Source organism: Salvia miltiorrhiza, chromosome 5 (assembly GCF_028751815.1).
Source record: "Salvia miltiorrhiza cultivar Shanhuang (shh) chromosome 5, IMPLAD_Smil_shh, whole genome shotgun sequence".
Taxonomy (NCBI): Eukaryota; Viridiplantae; Streptophyta; class Magnoliopsida; order Lamiales; family Lamiaceae; genus Salvia; species Salvia miltiorrhiza.
The window spans coordinates 53,372,331-53,396,314 of record NC_080391.1 but is presented as its reverse complement, the minus strand read 5'-3'; the positions used below and the strand labels follow the sequence as shown (position 1 = coordinate 53,396,314).

At 35.3% G+C, this 23,984-nt stretch overlaps 3 protein-coding genes across 6 annotated transcripts; 2 read left to right on the top strand and 1 right to left on the bottom strand.

Annotated features, from left to right (window-relative positions):
• Positions 1-4,109: 4,109 nt before the first annotated feature.
• On the top strand, positions 4,110-8,423 carry LOC131025033 (putative late blight resistance protein homolog R1B-17). Of its 3 annotated transcripts, none has more exons than XM_057954620.1 (3): positions 4,110-4,758; positions 5,141-7,411; positions 7,903-8,423. In XM_057954620.1, exons 1-2 carry the CDS (start codon positions 4,318-4,320, stop codon positions 7,370-7,372), a joined length of 2,673 nt encoding a protein of 890 aa, XP_057810603.1. In that variant the 5' UTR covers positions 4,110-4,317; the 3' UTR covers positions 7,373-7,411; positions 7,903-8,423. The 3 variants fall into 3 exon arrangements, with proteins under 3 accessions (XP_057810603.1, XP_057810605.1, XP_057810604.1); XM_057954622.1 differs by having other exon boundaries at positions 4,209-4,758; positions 7,846-8,423; XM_057954621.1 differs by having other exon boundaries at positions 4,209-4,758; positions 7,787-8,423.
• Positions 8,424-16,150: 7,727 nt separating this feature from the next.
• Positions 16,151-17,030, top strand: LOC131025032 (uncharacterized). Its single transcript, XM_057954619.1, has 2 exons — positions 16,151-16,723; positions 16,847-17,030. The coding sequence occupies exons 1-2, from the start codon at positions 16,210-16,212 to the stop codon at positions 16,897-16,899; spliced, it is 567 nt and encodes a 188-aa protein (XP_057810602.1). The 5' UTR covers positions 16,151-16,209; the 3' UTR covers positions 16,900-17,030.
• Positions 17,031-17,158: 128 nt separating this feature from the next.
• On the bottom strand, positions 17,159-20,387 carry LOC131025031 (transcription factor TGA2-like). 2 transcript variants are annotated; one of them, XM_057954617.1, is made up of 11 exons: positions 20,120-20,387; positions 19,924-20,015; positions 19,689-19,771; positions 19,476-19,619; positions 19,116-19,199; positions 18,982-19,041; positions 18,231-18,308; positions 18,106-18,145; positions 17,768-18,045; positions 17,432-17,677; positions 17,159-17,337 (listed from the first exon to the last, which is right to left on the bottom strand). In XM_057954617.1, exons 1-11 carry the CDS (start codon positions 20,164-20,166, stop codon positions 17,191-17,193), a joined length of 1,299 nt encoding a protein of 432 aa, XP_057810600.1. In that variant the 5' UTR covers positions 20,167-20,387; the 3' UTR covers positions 17,159-17,190. The 2 variants fall into 2 exon arrangements, with proteins under 2 accessions (XP_057810600.1, XP_057810601.1); XM_057954618.1 differs by having other exon boundaries at positions 17,768-18,039.
• Positions 20,388-23,984: the final 3,597 nt, after the last annotated feature.

Genomic DNA, 23,984 nt, shown 5'->3' with positions numbered 1-23,984 from the left:
TCAAGTGCTGCATTCATCCACTAAAATAATGCATCTACCATATATATTAATGATTGAATGGCTGAAAATGGTTCTTCGTTTTTATATCATTTTGTGGTTCTTATTTGAACATCTTCATATATATATATATATATATATATATATATATATATATAGGGAAGGGCTAAAATAAGAGCATTTCTTAAGATATAAAATAAGAATCATTTTCAGCCCTTAGATCATCAAGATCTACGGTTGATTCATAATCCTGTTGGATGGATTTATGGTCCTGGGTTCGAATCCCAGAGGTAGCAAAAATTTATTTTTCACAATTCATACCTTTATACAACGAATTCATACGTGTTCTACATAAAATTCATACATTAAGAATTGCTCTTATTTCTTATTTTAAAATGTGCTCTTACGGTAGCCCACCCCTATATATATATATATATATATATATATATATATATACGGAGATGTTCAAATGAAGATTTAAATAAAAATGAAGAACCATTCTCAATTCTTGGATTTTGAAGACGTATAGGTGAATGCATTATCTTGATGGATGAATGCACTACCTGAGTTCGAATTCTGGAGGAGTGATTTATTTATTTTTTATTTTTTTTTTCTTTTTTTTTTCAAATACAGTTAATTGCATAGCGAATGCAGTAACTTTAGATGCCAATAAAGTGTTCTCAATTCTCATTTTAAATTGCAACTCAAGTATTTCGTTTAGGGGAAGTGGAGTTCGATTATTTCACTATAATCAATCCAATATGGAAAATATAAATTAACATAATTCTTGTTGCATTTTACAACAACTATATTTGCATTTTATATCTTTCTATATTAAATAAAAATTAAGTTGGTTTATTATATTAATATGGAAAATATAAAAATGCAAATACAATTATTGTAAATACAAAAAGAATTAAGTTACCGTGCATTTACGAAATTTAGTTCTCATTTCTTATAATAACTTTGATTTTTATTAGAACTCCTCCGTATATATATGGGTTAGTTCAATAGAGAATTTCCTTAGTATATAGAATAAAGAATGAATATAGTCCATCGAATTAGTTCAAAAAGTGTGTGTGTGGGGGGAGGGGGAATTTGAACAAAATTTAAGAAATTCAGATGGCTGAAAAATAATTAGTGAAAGGGTAAATGAGTAACTTTGGTAAGAGTGAAACTGCAAACCATATTTTGACTCCTCATTTTCTCACTCAGGCGATCAGGATTTTTCTTCCACTTTGATGTTGGGGTCAAGTAGGAGACATCGTCGGCCTTGCTGGTGAAGGAGGCCGAGGCCTGCTCACACACCTTGTACAGATCCAGACGTGGCTATAGCGCAACGCCAGCTTATTGGCAGCGTGGATCTTGCCGTCGCAATCGCCGCACAGGAACGTCGAGTTGGCACGTAGAAAATGGTCATCGGCGCCGCCTTCGATGAGCAACAGAGCTTCGCAGTTAGGCTCCAAGTTTCCCTTATTTATGTTTTTCTCACTTTGATTATCACTCTCTCATTTTTATGTTTTTCTTGCCTCTCGCCTCAATTTCTCTATTTCTCTGTAGATGAAGAAATTAAAAAAAAATTGCAAATTGGATGTTGAAGGGACTGATTTCGAATTGATCCCTAGATTGTTTGAAACTGGAGTGATTTGCTTGATTGATGAATTGTTCCCCGAATGCCATTATAATCAGTGGCATAAACATTGTCCTAGTGAGAGGTCTGCCAAGAGTTTATGACGGACTGATTTTTCATCTGGATTTATGTTCATCAAAAAATTGTGTTATGTTCATTGAGGAATTGTATTTTGTTCATTGAAAAATTGTGATTATCTCATTAAAACAAAAAAGAAATAAGTTCCTTAGCGGAGGACATATTATATTTATGAATATTATTAGTACTATATTTAGCTTAACAATTTTTAAATTCACAATATATGAGAAAAATTATGTTCTGTTTATTGAAAAATTGTGCTTTGTTCATTGAGAAATTGTGATTATTCGCTACATATTATATTCATGAATAATATTATTTTATTCAGCGTAACATTTTCATTATTCACATTTTATGATTAGCAGATACATTATTCACCAAATTATTTTGATAAAATATTATTATTATTTATATAAAAATGATTAACATGAAACTTCTCGAATAAACATCATAAAATTATAAATATTCTAACATGAAACTTTCAGAAGCAAAGTAATGAAGTTGAAAATCAAATAACGATTTTTTTTTCATATGATTAGGCAAATACATTATTTTCAGATCAACCTTATAGGGCTTGAGCTATTTTCGGACCAATCCTAACGAGTGTCAGGCTATTTGGTTACTGGCTATTCGAGTTGTAATTTTATCGAATGAAAATTTTCAGCCCTAACCTTCTTGAATTGTCAGCCTAATCAGACCAACCTACAAGTTTCGGGCTGAATTGACATGCCTATATACTAATGTGGCAGAGTGAAAATGCTCGACTCTGCGTCATTTTGTATATTCGGACTAGAAAAGACACTCGGCTTATGAAAGTTTACGACATACCAAAAATAACTTCAAATTGAAAGAGCAGTTCATTCAACACAATACTCTCAACAATAGAAGCTCGACAAGTAACAATTTCATTTTTTTAACTTACACAACGACCCTGTTTTGTGTTTATTAATTAAAATAAGGGAAAATAGCGCCAAAATTCACGAACTTTTACCCGATTCTCGTTTTTTTCACGACTTTTAAAAGTTAGACAAAAATACACAATCTTTTGATTGATTCTGATTTTTCCCACGATTGTTAATTTTGCCCAATTTAAAGCTTAGGTGGCACTCATAATTTCCAACATGGCAACGTCGTCCGGCGAATCAAATGATGTCGTTTCCAGCTGTTAAAAACACTTCTGTTTTATGTTAAAAACGGTAGAAATTGGTTGCAACTCATAAATTATGGAAATGGATCGATCTGGAGCTTACGTCGTATTACAAGCTCTGTTTTCAGAAGTTGAAGCTTGAAATGGACAATGCCTTGGAGCATCTAAGAGCCAGAGGGTTGGTGGATGAAAAACAGCATGATGAATGCTTCTTTCCAAGAAGATAAATCAGAGAGAGATACAATTATTAGAATATAGGCAGGTTTAAAATTTTAAGATAAAACGACATTTTAATTTAAATTGTCGTATCCTAATCAGCATTATAAAGCTACGTCAGCTTTGATTTTTGCTGGAAAAATTCATCGTGGGAAAAATTAGAATTTATCAAAAGATTGTGTATTTTTGTCTAACTTTTGAAAGTCGTGGAAAAAATGAGAATCGGGTAAAAGTTCGTTAATTTTGGCGCTATTTGCCCTTAAAATAAATAATCATATTTACAGTTATTTTTCTCATTCTTTTTTTATATGAATGAACAAAAAAATTTAAGGATTATGATTAACTCGAATTTAAGACCTATAATTTCAGATACTAGATTAACACATGCAAATTATTCTTTTCTCATTGTATTAATTCCATATATCACTTTAATATATTTCTCAATTTTACTCTTATATTGCTTATTTTAATCGTCCTGAGAGTCACAATTGCTATTTGATTTGACCATAATGACAAGTGAAATTGTGAAAATTACGAAGTAGTAATATTTATTTCAAGATGAATGTTATGTTATTTTATGTGAGCATCATTTGTGAGCACCGCCCTAATTTATTCTACACTATTATTTTTTATTTTATACATTTATTTTGATTTTAATATCTTAAAAATTGTTGTTGACATCATTAATTTTGCAAATTATATAAAATTCAAAACTTGTTTTGTTTTCCTACAACTTCAAATAAATGAAAAGAAAAAACAACAAAACAATAAGCTTTAAGTTTATTTACTATACAAAAATTAATAATATGAAGAATAATTTTTGTTGTATTAAAAGTAAAATAAACATATTTTAAAAAATAATGCTAACATAAAATAAACCAAAAGAGTGTCACAAATAGTAACAATCCTCTCATTTTGAAATCCTGTAAAATAGCAAAGCTTTATACATGTAATGTGCATAATAAAATAAAAGAAATTTCGAGGAAGCATGTCGGCAATTGACTAATAACATCAGTGGCATCCAGATATTTACGATGTTAGACTCTGTCCTAAGCTAAGCCTAAAGATTAAATATTAATCTTAATTAATTTTTATTTTTTCGATAATAATCTTAATTAATATATTCTCCATCTGATTATTCATAATAAGATGATAAGAAAAGAGGAGCGCATGCGCAGCTGCACTGCACTGCACCTCAAGTCAACTCTCCAAAGCTAGTCAACTCCGTCGGCCACCAACTGTTCGAGAAATGGCCGACGCCGCCGTCGAGTTCCTGCTGGAGAACCTCAAGCAGCTGCTGCTCTACAACGCGAACCTCATCCTCGACGTCAAGGCTCAGGTCGAGCTCCTCTACAACGATCTCACCTTGTTCAAGGCCTTCCTCAAGGACTCCACGGAGAAGCGGAGCAAGCACGAGACGCTCAAGGAGCTCGTCAAGCACATCCGCAACGTCGTCTACGAGGCCGAGGATGCCATCGACACCTTCGTCGCCCACGCCGCCGTGCACAAGGCGCGCAAGCAGATCGGGAAAGCCTTCCATTTCATCGATTACTCGGCGAAGCTCCGCGCCGTGGCGCAGGAGATTCAGTTGATTCGCACGAGGGTGAAGGATATTTACGAGAACAAGAAGTTCGGATTCGAAGCCCTGCACATTGGGGGCGGATCTGACAGACCCACCAAGGAGAAAAAGGTGAAATTTGAATTTTCCCCCTTTTCTGAAGATTGATGGTTGAAGAATAATTATTATGCATCAATTCAGATGATTATGATTCTCAACTCATTGTTTCCATTGTTGGTGAAGATTATGGTCATGATTCATGAAACGGCCATATTAGTCTGATTAATTTAATAATCTATTGTTTACTAAGATGGATTGGAACTTAGGGATATCCAAGGCCCTTGATAATTTTTATCATTTGAGCTAATTTTGCTTGATTCATATCCGATTGAAAGGATTAGATTGGAGAAATCCTAGTAATGAGCTTAAAAATACTCAATCTTGCATCTTATCAGCCATAAAAGTAAACGCTGCTGAACCAATTTTCGTGGACTAATAAGTTGTTTTGGTGCAGCCTCCGATTGTTGAAGAAGACAACGTGGTGGGATTCGAAGATGAGGCTGTAAAAGTGGTGAATCTCCTTTCTGGAGGATCTGATGATCTTGAAGTTATCTCGATTGTTGGGATGCCTGGGCTTGGTAAGACGACATTGGCCAAAATGGTCTATCGTGATCCAAATATTGAATACCAATTCTACAAACGTGCTTGGGTTTATGTTTCTCAAGATTACAGTAGAAAGGAAGTGTTCCTCAACATTCTGAGTAACTTTGTGCAACTCACTGACGACATGCATAAGATGAATGATGAGAATTTGGCTAAAGAGCTCTCTAAACAATTGGAGAAATCGAAGTACTTGGTTGTTATGGACGATGTGTGGACTGAGGAGGCGTGGAATGATCTCAAGATCGCCTTCCCCAAGAACAACAACAAGGGGAGCAGAATCTTGATAACTAGCCGGATCAAGAAGGTTGCCAAGCATGCTAATCCGATTGCAGAACCTCATAATTTGCGGTTTCTAACTCCGGATGAGAGCTGGAGGTTGCTCCAGAGGAAGGCGCTAGGTTCGGAGAATTGCCCCGAGGAGTTAGTGAAGGATGGAAGACATATAGCGAATGAGTGCCGTGGTTTGCCACTTGCAATTGTTGTGATCGGAGGGGTTCTGCTAGAGAAAGGGACGGACTGGTGGGAGAAGGTTGCTAGTAGTGTGGATGCCTACATTGCCATGGATGAGGCGAGACGTATGGATAGTTTCATAGCTCTCAGTTACAATCACTTGCCTTACCACTTGAAAGCATGCTTTATCTACCTTGGGATGTTTCCGGAGGATTTTGAGATCCCCGTGTGGAAACTGGTCCGCCTGTGGATTGCAGAAGGATTCATACAGCAGAAGGAGGGAATGAGCTTGGAGGATATCGCGGAGGAGTACTTGGAGGATCTTGTCAACAGAAATCTGGTGATGGTGGGACAGTTCAGATCCAACGGTAAACTCAAAACATGTCGTATTCATGACATGCTGCGCGAGTTCTGCAAAAAAGAAGCAGCAGAAGAGAATTTCTTCCAAGAAATAAGGCGTTTTGATCAAGGCACGTATGCATCTTCCAATCCGGCCTCAGAGAAGTACCGTCGCCTTTCCATTCATTCCCGCGTCTTGAACTATATCTCCTCGAGACCAAATGGTCCACAAGTCCGTTCGTTCTTGTGCTTCTCGTCTGAGGAGACTATTTTACCGGCAGAGCACATTTCATCCATCCCTGCAGCATTTAAGTTGCTCCGGGTGTTAGATGGTCGATCCATCAATTACACGCGTTTCCCCACTGATCTCACTCAACTGGTCCATTTGAGGTATATAGTACTTTCTTGCAACTTCAAGATTGTACCTGCGGCAGTATCCAGCCTATGGAACATTCAAACTCTAGTTGTTGAAACGGCTTCACGCACACTTGAAATCAAAGCAGATATATGGAAGATGATTCAGTTAAGGCACGTGAAAACCAATGCATCGACTACTTTGCCACGCCCTCTCTCCAAATCAAGAAAGAGTAAAGACGAAGTCTTGATGATCGGGAACCTACAAACACTTTCAACGATATCCCCTGAGAGCTGCACGGAGGATGTGTTTGCCAGGGCTCCCAACCTGAAAGTTCTGGGAATTCGTGGCCAACTGGCTAAACTTCTAGAGAACAAGAATGGAAGCATGCTTTTTGACGGGCTAGGGAAATTGAGCCATCTTGAGAATCTGAAGTTGGTGAATGATGTGTTTCCTCGTCCACCTTCGGAAGGGAGATTGACTAGCCTTCCCCAGAGGTACAAATTCCCAACTAAGCTTAAGAAACTCACTCTGTCAGATACTTTACTAGATTGGAAGGAAATGTCGACTCTAGGGATGTTGGAAAACCTCGAGATCCTCAAGCTGAAGGACAATGCATTTAAGGGAAATTGGTGGAAACCGGATGATGGTGGCTTTCGTTCTCTCAAGATTCTGCATATTGGAAGGACCGATCTAGTGACCTGGCATGCTTCGGCTCATCACTTCCCGAGACTTAGAAATCTTTTCCTTAAACACTGCACTCACCTTGAGTCACTTCCCTTAGGCTTTGCAGAAGTTTCGAGTCTCCAGTTAGTGGACCTTTACTGTACAACGTCATCAGCTGCTACTTCTGCTAGAACTATTAAGCAGAAAAAGGAAGAGATGCTAGGCAGGCAAATCACCATATTGAAGCTCTCTATTTATCCTCCGGATCATTGATCTTCACTCGATTGAGCTCGAGCTGTAGCCCTTTGACAGGTACGTGAAAATTCTGCTTGTTTCAGTAACTAAATGCAGCAGTTAAGATTATTCTAATTGCGTTTCTCTTTGAAGCACCACTAGAATGCCAGAGGTCCTATTAATGATCTCTTGCATATCCCATTGGCTATGCTTTAGAGTTTATAAGCTCCTTTAACGTCTTTGACAATCATATCCAGAAAATGTTTTTTTTTTTTTGCTCAGATTAGGATATTGTTTGCAAGCTATTTTTGAATAAGGAGACCCTGATTAGTGATTTCTTTTAAAAAACTGCTTGTTTCTAGTATTTGTTATGTCATAATTTTTCCAAATACACCAATAACTTGCTTTTGCAATAAGATCTAGTGGCAACTCAAACTTCTCTCTTAATAACAGATGGAATGTGAGATTTGAATATGCATCCTGAACTGATTCACACATCTCTTGTTGATCAGCACAATCCAGCACCTTAAAGGATTGTTTACGCATTACTGGCTCTTTGATTTGCGCAGGCGATGGTGTCGAACAAATGAAAGTTAATGAATAAGCTCTCGACTTCTATTGGGTGTCAGGAGATATGTGCTTCGTGTTATTCAGAAACACGTCGAACCTCTGCTCTGATTTGTGCTCTCTATTTGATGTTTGCTTCGCTCCCATGAGCAAGGCTGAGTTACTTCACTCTACATGATTGATGAACATAAGCTACATAGATATGTCTTGCCTTTTCTTTTCTCCTTGAGTGTACATTTGTTGAAGCAATACCTATTTGTTTCAGTTGAATTGGTTCAACCCATTTCTTTTAGCCCCCTTTTAGGCCTTTTTGGTGGGGGTGGGGTGGTCTGTAGGTCTATTGAGGTTAGCTGTAATGTATAATAGGGGCATTATGTTAAAAATTTCATCTCATGCTTTCTGTAGTCTTTTGTGTCGCAGATTGTATCACGTCATTTGGTTGAAATATTGGTTTGATCTTTTTTAAAAAAAAAATAAAAATAAAATAACTTGGTGCAATAAAGTGCATTAATTGATGACCAAATCTTGATCACTTGATTCTGTTTTTCATTTTATTACATGATTCTACAACTTGATGCCATGGATTAGAACTTGTGACAAAACAGAGAGTGTGGCCTCTTGTTCTCTTCAAATCCTAGTGCTCGAAAACGCTAAATTGTTGCAACATTTATTTTTAGTTGTTTTTACATATATGTAAACTTTGTTTTGTTATAAATAAACGAATGCAGGGTTAGTATCCATATCTTGACTTTGGAAACGAAAAACAAGTGCATTGGTTAGAGATTAGAATTTTGGCATAAAACTTAAGCGTGTCTCATTTAGTTAATTAAATAGTAATTAGTGTTTTAATTTGAATTTCAATTAGGATTTTATTAAATACAATTGCAATTTAATGAAAGTTGGCGCGCAGAATGTTTTGTCTGGTATGCAGACCAGACCATTTTTGGTAAAGTCTACCCTGGACATTTGGTAAAGTCTACCCTGGACATATGCGCACCTGTGCATCGCATCCAGATGCGAACACGTGTCCCGCAAAGAAAATCCACTCGGTCCAATATTTGATATCTCTGCTCCGGTTTGCTTTATTGTAGTGTCCGGTTGAGTGAAACCACTATTTTATAAAAAAAGTGGTTGTTTTGGAAGAGGCTTTCGTGTGGCAATAAAATGATGCCACGTGTCCCCTATAAGAATTGCATGCAGGAGACATTTTTGAATAAGATTATACTTTACCTCCTAGCCCCTAGGACACCTTTCGAAGTGAATCATCATCCAATATATCTATTTCATCTTGTAACTCTAAGTGTATAATTTTCACTAATATTTTTTATTTAATATATTATCCAAAAATATTGTCCATTAATTATAGTGAAATGTAGAATATAATAGTGAAAATATTACCCGAAAATATTGTCCATTAATATGTCATACCATTCAAAAATATTTTAATATATCTTATCATTAATATTTTTCACTAATAGTTTTATTAATATATTATTCAAAAATATTTATTATTATTATATTATCTTAATAATGATTATTTTGGGTGGGCTTTTTTTGGCAAAGAATATGAATGGTATGATATATTAATAAAAATAGTAAGAAAATATATTAGTGAAAAATATGAATGGTATGATATATTAATAAAAATATTTTCGGGTAATATTTTCACTATTATTCTACATCTCACTATAATTAATGAACAATATTTTTGGATAATATATTAATATAAAAATATTAGTGAAAATTATACATGTAGGGTGTGTTTGCTTTGAGGTATAAGGAAGAGATAAGCTACATTTACCACCTTATACTTCGTTTGCTTTGATGTATACAAAATTTCAGGCAATTTGTATAATTAATGGATAATATTTTCATATTATGTTTTCACTATTATATTCTACATTTCACTATAATTAATGAACTAATTGAACTAATTCATCACAAATCTAAGTTTAGAATTTAGAATTATAATATAAGAATCATACTTTTAACATGAGAATGATCATCACTATTAGTGAATCACGAACTAATTGAATTAATTCCTCTCAAAACTAAGTTTATAAGTTAGAGTTGTAATATGAGAATCATACTTTAAATTAATTAAGAATGATCATCACCATTAATGCATCTTGAACTAATTAAAGTAAGATTATTGAGAAATATTTAGTGAATCAAGAAACAATTAGTTAATTCTAAGTTTAAATCTTAGAATTCCCACTTGAGATTCTATAAATCATTAGTGAATCAAAAACCAATTAGTGAATCCTAAATTTGAATCTTAGAATTCTCACTTGAGATTCTAGAAATCATTAGTGAATCAAGAACCATTTAGTGGATTCTTAGTTTGATTATTATAATTCTCACTTGATTTACTATAAATCATTAGTGAATCAATAACCAATTAGTGAATTCTTAGTTTGATTATTAGAATTCCCACTTGAGATTCTAGAAATTCCCAATCGATTGGATTATTTGATAATACCGTCGTAATATTTGATAATATCGTCGACATACATGATTATACCATCGGAAAAATTGAGAATACCGTCGGAAAAATATAGAATACCCGGCGGTATTCTCAATTTACCCGGAGGTATTCTCAATTTACCTGGTGGTACAATTTACTCGACGGTATTCTCAATTTACCCGGAGGTATTCTCAATTATCCGGGTAAATTGAGAATACCAATTGAGAATACCGTCGAGTAAATTGTCAATATCTCCAAGTAAATTGAGAATACCGCCGGGTAAATAGAGAAAACCGTCGGATAAATTGAGAATACCGCCGGGTATTCTATATTTTTTCGACGATATTCTCAATTTTCCCGATGGTATAATCATGTATTTCGACGGTATTATCAAATATTACGTCGGTATTATCAAATAATCCAATCGATTGGGAATTTCTAGAATCTCAAGTGAGAATTCTAAATTTCAAACTAAGAATTCACTAATTGGTTCTTGATTCACTAATGATTTCTATAATTTCCAGTGAGAGTTCTAAGATTCAATCTGAGGATTCACTAATCGGTTCTTCATTCACTAATGATTTCTATAATTTCAAGTGAGAATTCTAAGATTCAATCTCAGGATTCACTAATCGGTTCTTCATTCACTAATGATTTCTAGAATCTCAAGTGAGAATTCTAAAATTCAAACTAAGAATTCACTAATTGGTTCTTGACTCACTAATGATTTCTATAATTTCCAGTGAGAGTTCTAAGATTCAATCTCAGGATTCACTAATTGGTTCTTCATTCACTAATGATTTCTAGAATCTCAAGTGAGAATTCTAAAATTCAAACTAAGAATTCACTAATTGGTTCTTGATTCACTAATGATTTCTATAATTTCCAGTGAGAGTTCTAAGATTCAATCACAGGATTCACTAATCGGTTCTTCATTCACTAATGATTTCTAGAATCTCAAGTGAGAATTCTAAGATTCAAACTAAGAATTCACTAATTGGTTCTTGACTCACTAATGATTTCTATAATTTCGAGTGAGAGTTCTAAGATTCAATCTCATGATTCACTAATCGGTTCTTCATTCACTAATGATTTCTAGAATCTCAAGTGAGAATTCTAAGATTCAATCTAAGAATTCACTAATTGGTTCTTGATTCACTAATGATTTCTATAATTTCCAGTGAGAGTTCTAAGATTCAATCTCAGGATTCACTAATCGGTTCTTCATTCACTAATGATTTCTAGAATCTCAAGTGAGAATTCTAAAATTCAAACTAAGAATTCACTAATTGGTTCTTGATTCACTAATGATTTCTATAATTTCCAGTGAGAGTTCTAAGATTCAATCTCAGGATTCACTAATCGGTTCTTCATTCACTAATGATTTCTATAATTTCAAGTGAGAATTCTAAGATTCAATCTCAGGATTCACTAATCGGTTCTTCATTCACTAATGATTTCTAGAATCTCAAGTGAGAATTCTAAGATTCAATCTAAGGATTCACTAATCGGTTCTTCATTCACTAATGATTTCAAGTGAGAATTCTAAGATTCAATCTCAGGATTCACTAATCGGTTCTTCATTCACTAATGATTTCTAGAATCTCAAGTGAGAATTCTAAGATTCATCTAAGAATTCACTAATTGGTTCTTGATTCACTAATGATTTATATAATTTCAAGTGAGAATTCTAAGATTCAATCTCATGATTCACTAATCGGTTCTTCATTCACTAATGATTTCTAGAATCTCAAGTGAGAATTCTAAGATTCAATCTAAGAATTCACTAATTGGTTCTTGATTCACTAATGATTTCTATAATTTCAAGTGAGAATTCTAAGATTCAATCTCATGATTAACTAATCGGTTCTTCATTCACTAATGATTTCTAGAATCTCAAGTGAGAATTCTAAGATTCAATCTAAGAATTCATTAATTGGTTCTTGATTCACTAATGATTTCTATAATTTCAAGTGAGAATTCTAAGATTTAATCTCAGGATTCACTAATCGGTTCTTCATTCACTAATGATTTCTAGAATCTCAAGTGAGAATTCTAAGATTCAATCTAAGGATTCACTAATCGGTTCTTCATTCACTAATGATTTCAAGTGAGAATTCTAAGATTCAATCTCAGGATTCACTAATCGGTTCTTCATTCACTAATGATTTCCAGAATCTCAAGTGAGAATTCTAAGATTCATCTAAGAATTCACTAATGATTTATATAATTTCAAGTGAGAATTCTAAGATTCAATCTCAGGATTCACTAATCGGTTCTTCATTCACTAATGATTTCTAGAATCTCAAGTGAGAATTCTAAGATTCAATATATCATACCATTAATATACCATACCATTCATATTTTACACTAATTATAGTGAAATGTAGACTATAATAGTGAAAATATTACCCGAAAATACATACCATTAATATATCATACCATTCATATTTTACACTAAATATAGTGTAAAATATTGTCCATTCATATTTTTCACTATATCTTATTACTATTTTAATAGATTAGTTAATATATCATTCATATATTTCCACTAATAGTTTTATTAATATATTATTCAAAAATATTTATTATTATTATACTATCTTAATATATCATACCATTAATATTTTTTAATAATATACTATCTGAAGATATATTTAATTTATTATTGATATATTATTTTAATATATCATATCATTAATATTTTCCACTAATAGTTTTATTAATATATTATTCAAAAAAAGAATTGAGGAACACAAACTCATGATATGAATATTGAGAATAAATCTATGATAAATTATTAATGATATACTCCAAAAAATTTCACTTCCCACCTGAAAAATTCACTGCCCGCCCTACGCGAAAAAAAAAGCCCTCCAAAATAAAATTAATTAGCGCCAATTTATTTATCTTTTTGCTCAATTTTCAGTCATTTGGGGGCTACCGAATTTTAAATGTATAAATAAACAGGATCATGTTTTGGGGGCCAAATTAAAATCATGTCTAAGGCCTACAATACTTGTAGGGACACGTGTCCGCATTTAAAAATTACACAAGAGCATAAATTAAAACCATCACCTTTTGGGAAAACAGTGATTTTATTAGACCGGTAGTATTACAATAAAGAAAACCGGAATGAACAGTAAAGTGTTTGAGCCGAGTGGGTTTTCTTTGTGGGACACGTGTTCGCATCTGGATGCGATGCGCAGGTGCGCATATGTCCAGGGTAGACTTTACCCATTTTTGGAAAGAAAAAAAATTACTTTATTACTTTCTTAATGATTCTTATTTTTGGAGAGAGAAAAAAAAGGCGTAGAAATTTTGCAGAAACGGACAAGTCAGCAATTCTTCTTCTCTTGAATATTGAGTTTTTGACTACTCCAAAGTTTTGATGATGCCACATGTCGTTACATGTTAATATTAACGTCAACCACAACTAAGTGCTGTTTGGCTCTAAATTAATTTGCTCTAGATTTTTTGCAAGTTATTGATATAAGCTACAGACGGAAACTTCATTGTATTCAATAAATCTGTCCAACCCAAACAGGGTGGAAACATGAAAGGGCTACTAAATTTAATTTGATATACATATAGTCTATGATGCACGGATTCTTCAAAAAATAGCACAATGCAATATCGAATACGCGCAGGGTGCGGGTACGGGTGCGATTCGCGTGGGAATCGCACGGGATTCGTCAGGTGGCGAATCCTCCCAAAAAAAAAAAAAAGGAAGGGATTCGCGAATCGAGTGCGCGCGCACCCACAAATAGGGTGCGTTTAGGGCTCGTTTGCTATTTTTTCAATTATTTTTGGGCTCTTTTGTAATTTTTAAGTTATATTTGCATGCAATTTGAAACTTTTACATGCAATTTATTAAAATTTTTACTTTGACTTGTATTTGCAATGCAATTTTTTTTCATTATTTTTGGGCTCTTTTACAATTTTTGAAGAACTTCATTATTGAAACTTTTACTTTGACTTATATTTGCAATGCAATATTTAATTTATAAATGTTCTTTTCTTTTTTCAATTTGATTGATCACATATAATAAAATATATATAAGGGTTAAGGTGCAGATAGGCCCTTCAAGTGGAGGCCCTTAGAGCGTTTCAGTCCCGTTACTAACTGTGTGTGCAAATTGGCCCCCGAACTCAAAAAAACGGTGCAGATCGGCCCCTCTGACTTAACACCGTTATAGGCCGTTAGTCAAGGGGGCGATCTGCACCATTTTTTCGGAGTTCAGGGGCTAATCTGCACCTTTTAACTTTTTAATTAATTCAACGCTCTCGCTCAAAATTTGATCGTCGTTGTCGCTGATTCAAGCTCCGGCGAGGCCGGCGGAGGGCGCCGGCCCTTTCTTTCTCTCTTCGGCGCCGCCGCCTGGCTTTTCTCGATGAGGAGTCGCCTAGCTTGTCTCGATAAGGAGTCGCCTCTTTCTCTCAAATCCGGCGAAATCCGGTGATAAAGGCCGACGATGCCCGTCGCCATCTACACTATCGGCGTGCTGTTGAAGAAGGACGCCTTCAAATCAGAGACCATGGCCAACATGATCTCGATCTCGATTGGGGTCACGATCACCGCCTACGGCGAGGCGAAGTTCGATTCGTTGGGGGTGATTCTGCAATTGGGGGCGGTGGCGTTCGAGGGAGAATTCGAGTTTCCATTTCGATTATGTGATTTTCGGGAGCAATGACGCCGATTTGGAATTCCCGATTTGGGGCTTGGGAACTTGATTTCGTGATTTTCCTCATCTGACGGCGATTGACGCCGGAAAAGTTGGTCGGAGAAGATGAGATGTGATTTTTTTTAATGAACGGTGTGCAGATTAGCCCCCGAACTCCAAAAAGGGAAAATGTGCAGATTAGTCCCTGAACTTCAAAAAAACGGTGCAGATCGCCCCCTCTGACTAACGGCCCATAACGGTGTTAAGTCAGAGGGGGCGATCTGCACCATTTTTTAGAGTTCGGGGGCCAATTTGCACACACAGTTAGTAAGGGGACTGAAACGCTCTAAGGGCCTCCACTTGAGGGGCCTATCTGCATCTTAACCCTATATATAAATATAACAAACGTATCCTTCACGAATCGTACACTATAATTTTTTAAAATCCGTATCTCCGCACCTGACTTGTATCGCTCCCGCACCTGTGCAACATAGCATATAGTACTATTTTGCTTAACTTGCTTTCAATCAAAATTTGGAGAAGTTGTAGTCACTTTTAGTAAGGGAATAGTGATTCAACGGTGGGAAGGAAAAAAAAAAAAAAAAAAACTTTACCATAAACGTCAAACAAAATTGACTTCGCCTTTGAGTGCCTTAATTTACAACAAACAAATTACTATTGAGTTTTTGAAATTTGAATAATACAAAAAACTTTAGGACTTGTCGACTTTAATTTTTGCTTAAGAGTACTTTTTAGTTAAATCACCTACAATTTAATAAACCAAAACATAAATTCAAAAATCAAATTCTAAATTCAGATCTCCAAACATGTTTGAATAGATCGAGTATATATGTTGCATTAAACACAACAATTTATCTCATATTTTACAGTTCCCTTATATTCTAAATTCAGAAAAAATGAAATCCTAAATTCAGAAACAAAAAAAAAATGCTATTCCCATAACATGCCTTCCCCTCTATTCTAATACACAAATTAAATGTATAGTCCAATTGGGGGAAAATATCTAAGGGTTTTAAAAGCAGTTTAAGGCGTTTAATACCCAAATAAGACTTTTATTAACACAGAATATTCAATGCAAGGAAAACTGATACACGCGAAGAATCAAATTCCGTATTAATTACCAATAAATCTCAATAACAGAATTTGAAAATCCAAACATGCACTACACTACAAAAATACGCATATCATCACAAATCAAATATATTTCCCTGCATTTTGATTCGCTGCCACTGCCATTTGGAGACCTCTACACTACCATTTCTCCACTAACTCCCACTATATATTATCCCAAAAACTCGATGCAATTTCTCGCATCATCCATGGATTTCCACGGGCAAGGAATGTTGCCGGAATCGGAGGCGGAGGAATACGTATACGACGACGATGTTTTCTACGTCGAGCTTCGCAAGCAGGTCTTGCAATTGACGGCTGAAGACGACGACGGCGAAGAAGAAGATGTTTACGAGACGAAGGTCATGATGAATGAGAATGGGACGGAGGCCCACAAACACGGCCCGTATCTCGGCCCTCCGCGGCCCGTCTGCTATCACGGCTGGCCCACGATCAAGGACGCCGCTGCGCCTGCATGGATCGTCAACCTGTGGAGAACTGGAAATGGCACCGGCGTTTTCATTCCTCAAGGAGTTCACTCTAAAAGGAAAAACAGATCGAGTACGTCTCTCTCTAGCAAAAAATTATCTCTTTTTCTTGAAAGATAATTTTCCTATTTTTGCATGAAAATTCACACACAAAAAAAATGTTGGTCTCATTTGTTGTTCTGGTTTGATGTTGCAGGAAGAAAGAATGGAAGAGGGAGAACACACAGGAGGGTAGAAAGAATGAACTGAGTAGTGGAATGTTTTATGTGAAAGAAGGAATGTTATTTTGGATTTTCTCAAAGTATGTACTAATATAAATCAGGATGGTTTAACTTTAATGTACATATTGCAATATATGTTTGGATTCTGGTCTTCTTTGATCTGTATTTCCATAGTGAAGCATAGTATATAGCACTACAATCTGAGATGAAATTAAAATTTAATCAGATTCTGACAATATATATATATATATATATATATATATATAGTGCTAATTAATTAGGATGCATGAAGTAGTTACAAGCAATGGCAAGACAAGGATCATTCCTTGGGGCGCGCTAGCCACAAGGAACTCAGAGCTCTGAGCCTCGACTTGTAGTCATTGATGGCAAGAAGAGCCCGTGCAGCTTGGCACGGGCTCAGGATCCGCTGCAGCTGCTGCAAGGTGTGCAGCCTAAGAAGGTCAGCCTGTTGCAAACAAAGGCCTCTGTTTTGTCAAAATTGTGATGCTTGCTTTGGAAGCAAAGCCTAAGAAACAAGAGTTTGAGCTCTGTGTGTCCACCTGATTAAGGAAATCCTCAATGGTTTGAATGTTGGACATCGCCGTAGCCATGTGGCTCGCGTAGTCCACCACGTTGCCAGCCGAGCGACGAGCGAGAGACGTGGACGACAGCGTGTGGAGGACCGACTGCTGCAGAGCTTCCATCCCTTGAGAGAGCGCATCCTCTGTTTGCTGGCACGACTGCTGCAGATTGCAGATGCCTACCAGCTGCTGCTCGGTCAGAGGCTGGATCTGCTTCTCCAGCACCTCGGGATAGATACAATTTATAATAAAATTAGTAATATTCACCACATAGATTCTCCCTGTCTCTCTCGGAGAGCCTAAAATGATGCACACCTTGAGCAAGTCTGAGGAGCGGAATCCGCCCAGCCACATCAAACACCTCTCGACGGGGGTTCTCCACGCGCCGGAGAGGATGTGAAACATGTCGGATCTAACACCCGCGCTCTTGATGCGGTAGAGGTCGTCGTAGTGAGAGACGACTGCATCGACGAGGAGATGCAGCTCGTTGTCGCCCTTGCCGGAGCTCAACGACGACCTCAGATCATCCGTGAGCCTCTCGTGCTCGACTAGCCACCGCGCGTGATCCGCGTCGAACACACCCCGCCCTGCAACTACTTTTGTCATCACCAAATGCATCAAAACATCCAACTTCTGCTACGCTTATAACTCACCTGCTGAATGCCTCTGCTCGCCACAAAATCGTGATGCAGCCTGCATGTTTCTCGTTATGTGAGACTAATTCTTGAAATAATTCGAAATATTAAAAGAAGAGAGAGAGAGAGAGAGAGAGAGAGACCTGCTGACGTGCTCTTTCAAGGGCCTGATCGAGTTGTATGATCCTTTGTTGATTGCTCTCTAGCTGTTGAATGTATGCCTGTCCAAAACCAACTAGATTCGTCACCATTTCTAAAATCATGAATCATTGCTTGGATAAGCATATTTTGGATAGCTTGTAATATGTTTTAAGAGTTTATAAGATGTATGTTCTTCGTTCACGTAATTCGGTGAAGTCGATACGAGTTTTTAAAAAAATTAATTGTGTATTTGACGAGTGAAAAATGATCTCACAAAAAAAAATTGTGATAGTTAGGGGTTTATGTGGATCTATTAATTCCAGTATATATAAATATGTGAAAATTTTAAGAGTGATAATTAGTGAGATTCCAAAATGAATAGAATGATGGACATACGAAAATGAAAAATTAGGAAGAATATTTGCGGGTGGGGGAAGTATAATGTTTTAAGAGCTCATGAGTTATCCAGTGTTTGGATAATTGTGTTTATAAGCTGGAGATATGAAAATATGAGTTAGAGAAAATCCTAGTTAAAGATAGAAATTAATTGAAATGGTACATGATAATTGTTGTTTATAAAATTATGAAAAAATAAGTTGAATTTGAGGAACTTATTTTCACATTTTTATAAGCTGTAAAAAACTTATTTTGCTAAGCATTAATTCTCAAAGCTTATAAATTATTTTAAGAAGCTTTTATATATAAGTTGAGTCAAACATCCTCATTAAGAGTTGGATATTTTTATATAGTTACCTTTTTTCTCATGCGACTTCTCCTCGCAGCTTCACGATTCTGAGCTAGTTTCACAAGTTCCTGAAAGAAGATCAAAAACAATTAATTAAGCAGAAATGTTCATTAAATTTGGATCGACAAAAGAAGAAATCAACCTTTTGGTCACGAAATCTCCCTTTGAATTTGGATTGATCAGTGGGATCCTCAGAAATCAATCTCTGGTGATGAACTCCAGCTAACTAGGAAAACGTGATTTGAAAACTTGTCTCAGTAATTAATTACAAAAATGGTAATATAACGGTAATTAATATCGACGTCGTACTATTTACCAGAACAAGTAAAACCAAGAGGTACCTCGTTTTTTCACATGCAGTAAATACGTGCGCATATAAATTATAGTAAATAAAAGCAAGAAGAGCAGTAAAAAAAGTCCCTAAATTGAAGAGCATCTCAACTGTGGTCGAAACATTGTTATCACGATTATATGCTAAAAATAAAGGCTGAGATTTTTTGACCTCATTGTCTGTTGAAGTCTGCAGTTTGTGGCTGTGGTGGATGTGATCCGCAGAATCACCCCACTTCTCAAACTGCCTCTTTCCGACAGCTCCGCCGCCGCCGGATATGAGCTCCGACGACTGCGTTTCAGCTGATCCTAAACTCTGACAAACATACATAACACGATGTTTAATTAATTAATTATATCTTGCCAAAAAGATGAGGAAACTTACGTTGGGAACTCCACCGAATTGCAAGCTACTACTTGACACCGCAGAAACATTACTCGCTTTCATTCCGTTGTACATCGAGAATACTGCAAATTAGTCAGAGAGAGAGAGAGAGAGAGAGAGATTTTTAAGTATAGCGATAGTATTTCCAATATCTCCAATATTTTTTTTCTGTGTCCGCCGCCGCCGACAATCATTAGTGTGTGTGTGTGTGAGAGAGAGAGAGAGAGAAGCGTACTTCTACTTATGTCAGCGGAATCTGCACGATGGTTTCCATTTTCAGCAGACTGTAAGAGCTCCGCAAAATCAACTCCATTCTTATCAATATCTCTACATACACACATTAATTTACTCCGCTTAAAACATGCATACAAGAAAAGGAAAAAAAAGGCAGCATGCAGCGGAAAAAAAGGAGATTCCTGAGGCATGATTACCTGAGGTAGCAGGGCGACTGCGTATCAAAGTTAAAAAAGCTGTGCATTTTCCCTACCTTCACTGTGTGTGTCTGCAGCTACAGATCTAACCCTAACTGTACAGAAGAAACATGGACATAATTTATTAGGTTTAGACAGCCAAGGAAGAAAGGGCGTAGTATATCTCACGCGAAAAGAGCAAGGAAATCTCGAGAGCAATTAATCCTTTCCTATTCAAGACAGGATAACGAAATCATGCATGATGCGATTGGAGGGGGATACTTCTGCGATAACAACCCATCATTGCATCATCATTTGATTTTTTGTCTCGCTTTTAGTTTCATTAATTTGTATACATATTTATTATAATAAAAACTACTCCCTCACTCCTATTATTCTTGTACCAAAACTTTTGGGGACCTCAAGAAGTAGGTGTAATTTGATTAAAAATGGTAAGCCACGCACTTATCAAGAGTTAATTACTTTTTATATATGGATGAGACAATCCAAAATGATAAGTGAGATAACATAGTGGAACGGAGGGAGTATTAGGGAGCATTTATTTCATTTATTATAATTAGGATTGTAAACAAATTAAATATTTTTGCTCGAATTGGTATTCGATGCGAAATTATTAGAGTCAAACTCGAATACAGATATTCTATTGGATTCGATTTTATATTCATAGATATTTGATTAAATATGTAAATATACATATAAGAATTGTGACATTATAAAAAGAACATAATAAAAGAATTGTGATATTATAAATTTATATAATAATTGATAATTTTTAAAAATAAAAATGCAAATAAACATAATATATATATATAGGGGCGCGCTCCAGTGAGACCCCCTATTTTTCGTGTAACATCAGTACAATGAATAAGACATATAATACTAATGAACAAAATATATATCTAATGAACAAGATGTATATAGTGATGAAAAATAAAATTTAAAAAATTCGTAATGAATAAGACATGTATACTGATGAACAGGGCCGTATATACTGATGAACAATGCAGTATATACTGATGAATAACAAAATTTAAAATATTCTGCTCCCTCCAGGATTCGAACCCTGCGAAAAAAAATCACCCTCCAGATACAATATCAGTCATAGGATTGATAAAATAAACGCACCAGATTGTGCCTTAGATCTCACTAAAATTAGGGGGTCTCATTGGAGCGGCCCCCTATATATATATATACATAAAAACTAAAAACCTTGCACTTAACCTATAAAGTTATTGCACTTAACATATAAAGTATCTACATTCTCATGGTATATAATAAATTACACTGTAATTGTGCTCCCTTTGGAATTCGAATCCAATACCAATAAAATGCAAATACTTTATAGGTGAAGTGCAATTATTTTATAAGTTAAGTGCAAATGGTTTGTAGTTTGTACGTTAACAGAGATTTTTATTTGATTCAATCCCTATATAATGGAAAATTTCGGTGTTCAAAAAGTAATAAGACTCACAATTTGTAAAATCAAAATTTTAAATTGAAGCCATCCTTAATTTCACCAGAAGCTACACCTCGTTACCGTGGTTGTCAAATAATTCGTATTCGAATTTTGATATTCATATTCAAAAAATATTTTATTCAAATTCGAGTATAAATATTCTATTCAAATAAAATTAGTATTTAAATATAAATACAAAATCACAATATTCAACTTTGATTCGATTCGTTTACGACTCTAATTATAATTTGGAAGGGGCCTCAGGCCCTCCTTAGTTGACTGACATTTGGAAAGGAAAGGGACAATCTTGTTGGGAGAGGGGCCTCAGGCCATATTTATATAATGAATCCTAATTCACTAAAAATGAAACTAAAAAATCTTAATATATGAATCAATCGATCCTAATAATAAAAAATGGATTTAAATTTTTTAAGACAACCATAAGAAAAAGTTACAAATTCTAATTGGATCGGTGAATCCTACTTAATATCTTCAAAATATAAAAAATCAACATTAGAGAATAACGAAATTGATAGTGCCAAAAATATAATGAGATAGAGTGAGTGTGCATGAGAGGCAATTTAATTTGTTTTGTATATGGTGTGAAATACATTGGTCAAGGACAGCTACTGATTATGTGTAGTCGTTCTCTTTGATTTATTACGTTGGCTTGCATTTATGCCATCTTTGTCGTATAAAATTGTTTACCACGAGGTAACATTCCATTGCATAACGGTTTTCACTTCATGATTTGATGATTGCAACGTCTTTGAATTATGTGAAGGACTTCTGTCGGATGTAGCTAGCTACGTTTTCGATCCGGTCATCGGTATTTGTCCCACGGATATTGACTCTTCAGACGATCTCAAACAAATTTTTATATCTCTTATTTAAGTATACGTGAACTCGGCCTAATTAAATATGTTGCTAAGGATATAATGAAATGAATGATTATTATTAAATTACGATTTTATTGAAAAAAATTAAAAAAAAATAAGAATTCTTGAAAGCACAGAAAAACAACTAATGAAAATGAATGATTATATTACACTATAAGTTTCTTTTAAAAAAATGGTTAGTAAAATTTATTTGAATGCATATGAGGAGTGGAATCCAATATCGAGATACAAAGTTCAGCATAAAAGATTAAACAAATGAGATGTATTATAAATCCAAATTAATTTTCCTAAGTAAAGCAAGTCCTTATATATATACACCAGAAAATCAATTTGAAATTCAAATTCAGAACCGTACTTTAGAATTACACCACCATAAAATTATGATACAAATGATCACGTTAAAGAATACTTTAAAAAAGGATCATCTAAAATTTTGAACCTTCGATCTTAAGTATATATGGTTTCGATCATTTAATTATTTTCTACTACTTTAGGCGTGTAGATATGACTAATGGTTAATGATGTAATTTATTGTAATATTGTAAGTTATTTTTTCCCTTAAATTAAAGGACTAACTTATACCAATTTCTTAATTCCCGTGCCGAAAAGAAGTGTGTCATGCTTCATGGGATGGAGGGAGTATTACCTTGATGAGGAGTGATATGTGCATAGTAGGGAAATGGTGTAAACCAGAGAAGTCATCCTCGCCAGAGGAGTCGCATCTGACAGAGAAATCATCCTCCCCAGAGGAGGCGTATTTGCCAGAGAGGTCATCCTCGCCAGAGGAGTCGTATTTGCCAGAGAGGTCATCCTCGCCAGAGGAGTCGTGCTTATCAGAGGAGTCACCTCCGCCAGAGACATCAACATCGCCAGAGAATACGCCCTCGCCAGAGAAGACATTTTCACCAGAGGAGTCATTAAAAGCGCGGGGAGGTCTCCCGCGTAAAACCGAAGTTACTATCTTACCCTTCAATGTATTAAAGGGGCTTAAGCCCAATTATCTTAGGGAATGGGCTTGAGGCCCTAAGGATTATTTACATGCTTATAAATAGAGACTTAGTGGTAGGTTAGAGAGGGATCTCATTATTCATTCACAACTTGTAAACTGTAAAGAATTCTCTCGGAGTATAGTGAAAAAATCCCCAACACCCCGTGGACGTAGGTTTTCTCGACCGAACCACGTAAATCCGGTGTCGTTTACTGCTTTCTAGTTTAGGTGTTGGTTTCTCGTTTCACCATACCTTAAACATAATTGTCATATAGGTAGCATATATAATTTAATTATTATGGTCATTAATATTATTAATATTTAATTATATGTGGGTGTGGGATGTGATTGACGTGATATAGGTAGCATGAGTAATGTATCGTGTTAGAATTTAAATGTTGACGTAAATGATGGGCCGAGTAAGAATATAATTTAATCTTGTTAGGAGAAGAAAGTAATTGAGGAATTAATACGAGTATATCTTTTGGCCAACCACCCCACCCCACCTCTGAAATTTGTACC

What these genes read in the sequence shown, in the direction of transcription:
- LOC131025033 (XM_057954620.1), top strand. Translation starts at nt 4,318, where the DNA reads ATGGCCGACGCCGCCGTCGAGTTCCTGCTGGAGAACCTCAAGCAGCTG. An exon ending in GACCCACCAAGGAGAAAAAG is followed by an intron (nt 4,759 to 5,140) that starts GTGAAATTTGAA and finishes GTTTTGGTGCAG; the next exon opens with CCTCCGATTGTTGAAGAAGA.
- LOC131025032 (XM_057954619.1), top strand. Translation starts at nt 16,210, where the DNA reads ATGCACTACACTACAAAAATACGCATATCATCACAAATCAAATATATT. An exon ending in TAAAAGGAAAAACAGATCGA is followed by an intron (nt 16,724 to 16,846) that starts GTACGTCTCTCT and finishes TTGATGTTGCAG; the next exon opens with GAAGAAAGAATGGAAGAGGG.
- LOC131025031 (XM_057954617.1), bottom strand. Translation starts at nt 20,166, where the DNA reads ATGCACAGCTTTTTTAACTTTGATACGCAGTCGCCCTGCTACCTCAG. An exon ending in TTCCGCTGACATAAGTAGAA is followed by an intron (nt 19,772 to 19,923) that starts GTACGCTTCTCT and finishes ACTAATTTGCAG; the next exon opens with TATTCTCGATGTACAACGGA. An exon ending in GAAGTCGCATGAGAAAAAAG is followed by an intron (nt 18,309 to 18,981) that starts GTAACTATATAA and finishes GGTTTTGGACAG; the next exon opens with GCATACATTCAACAGCTAGA.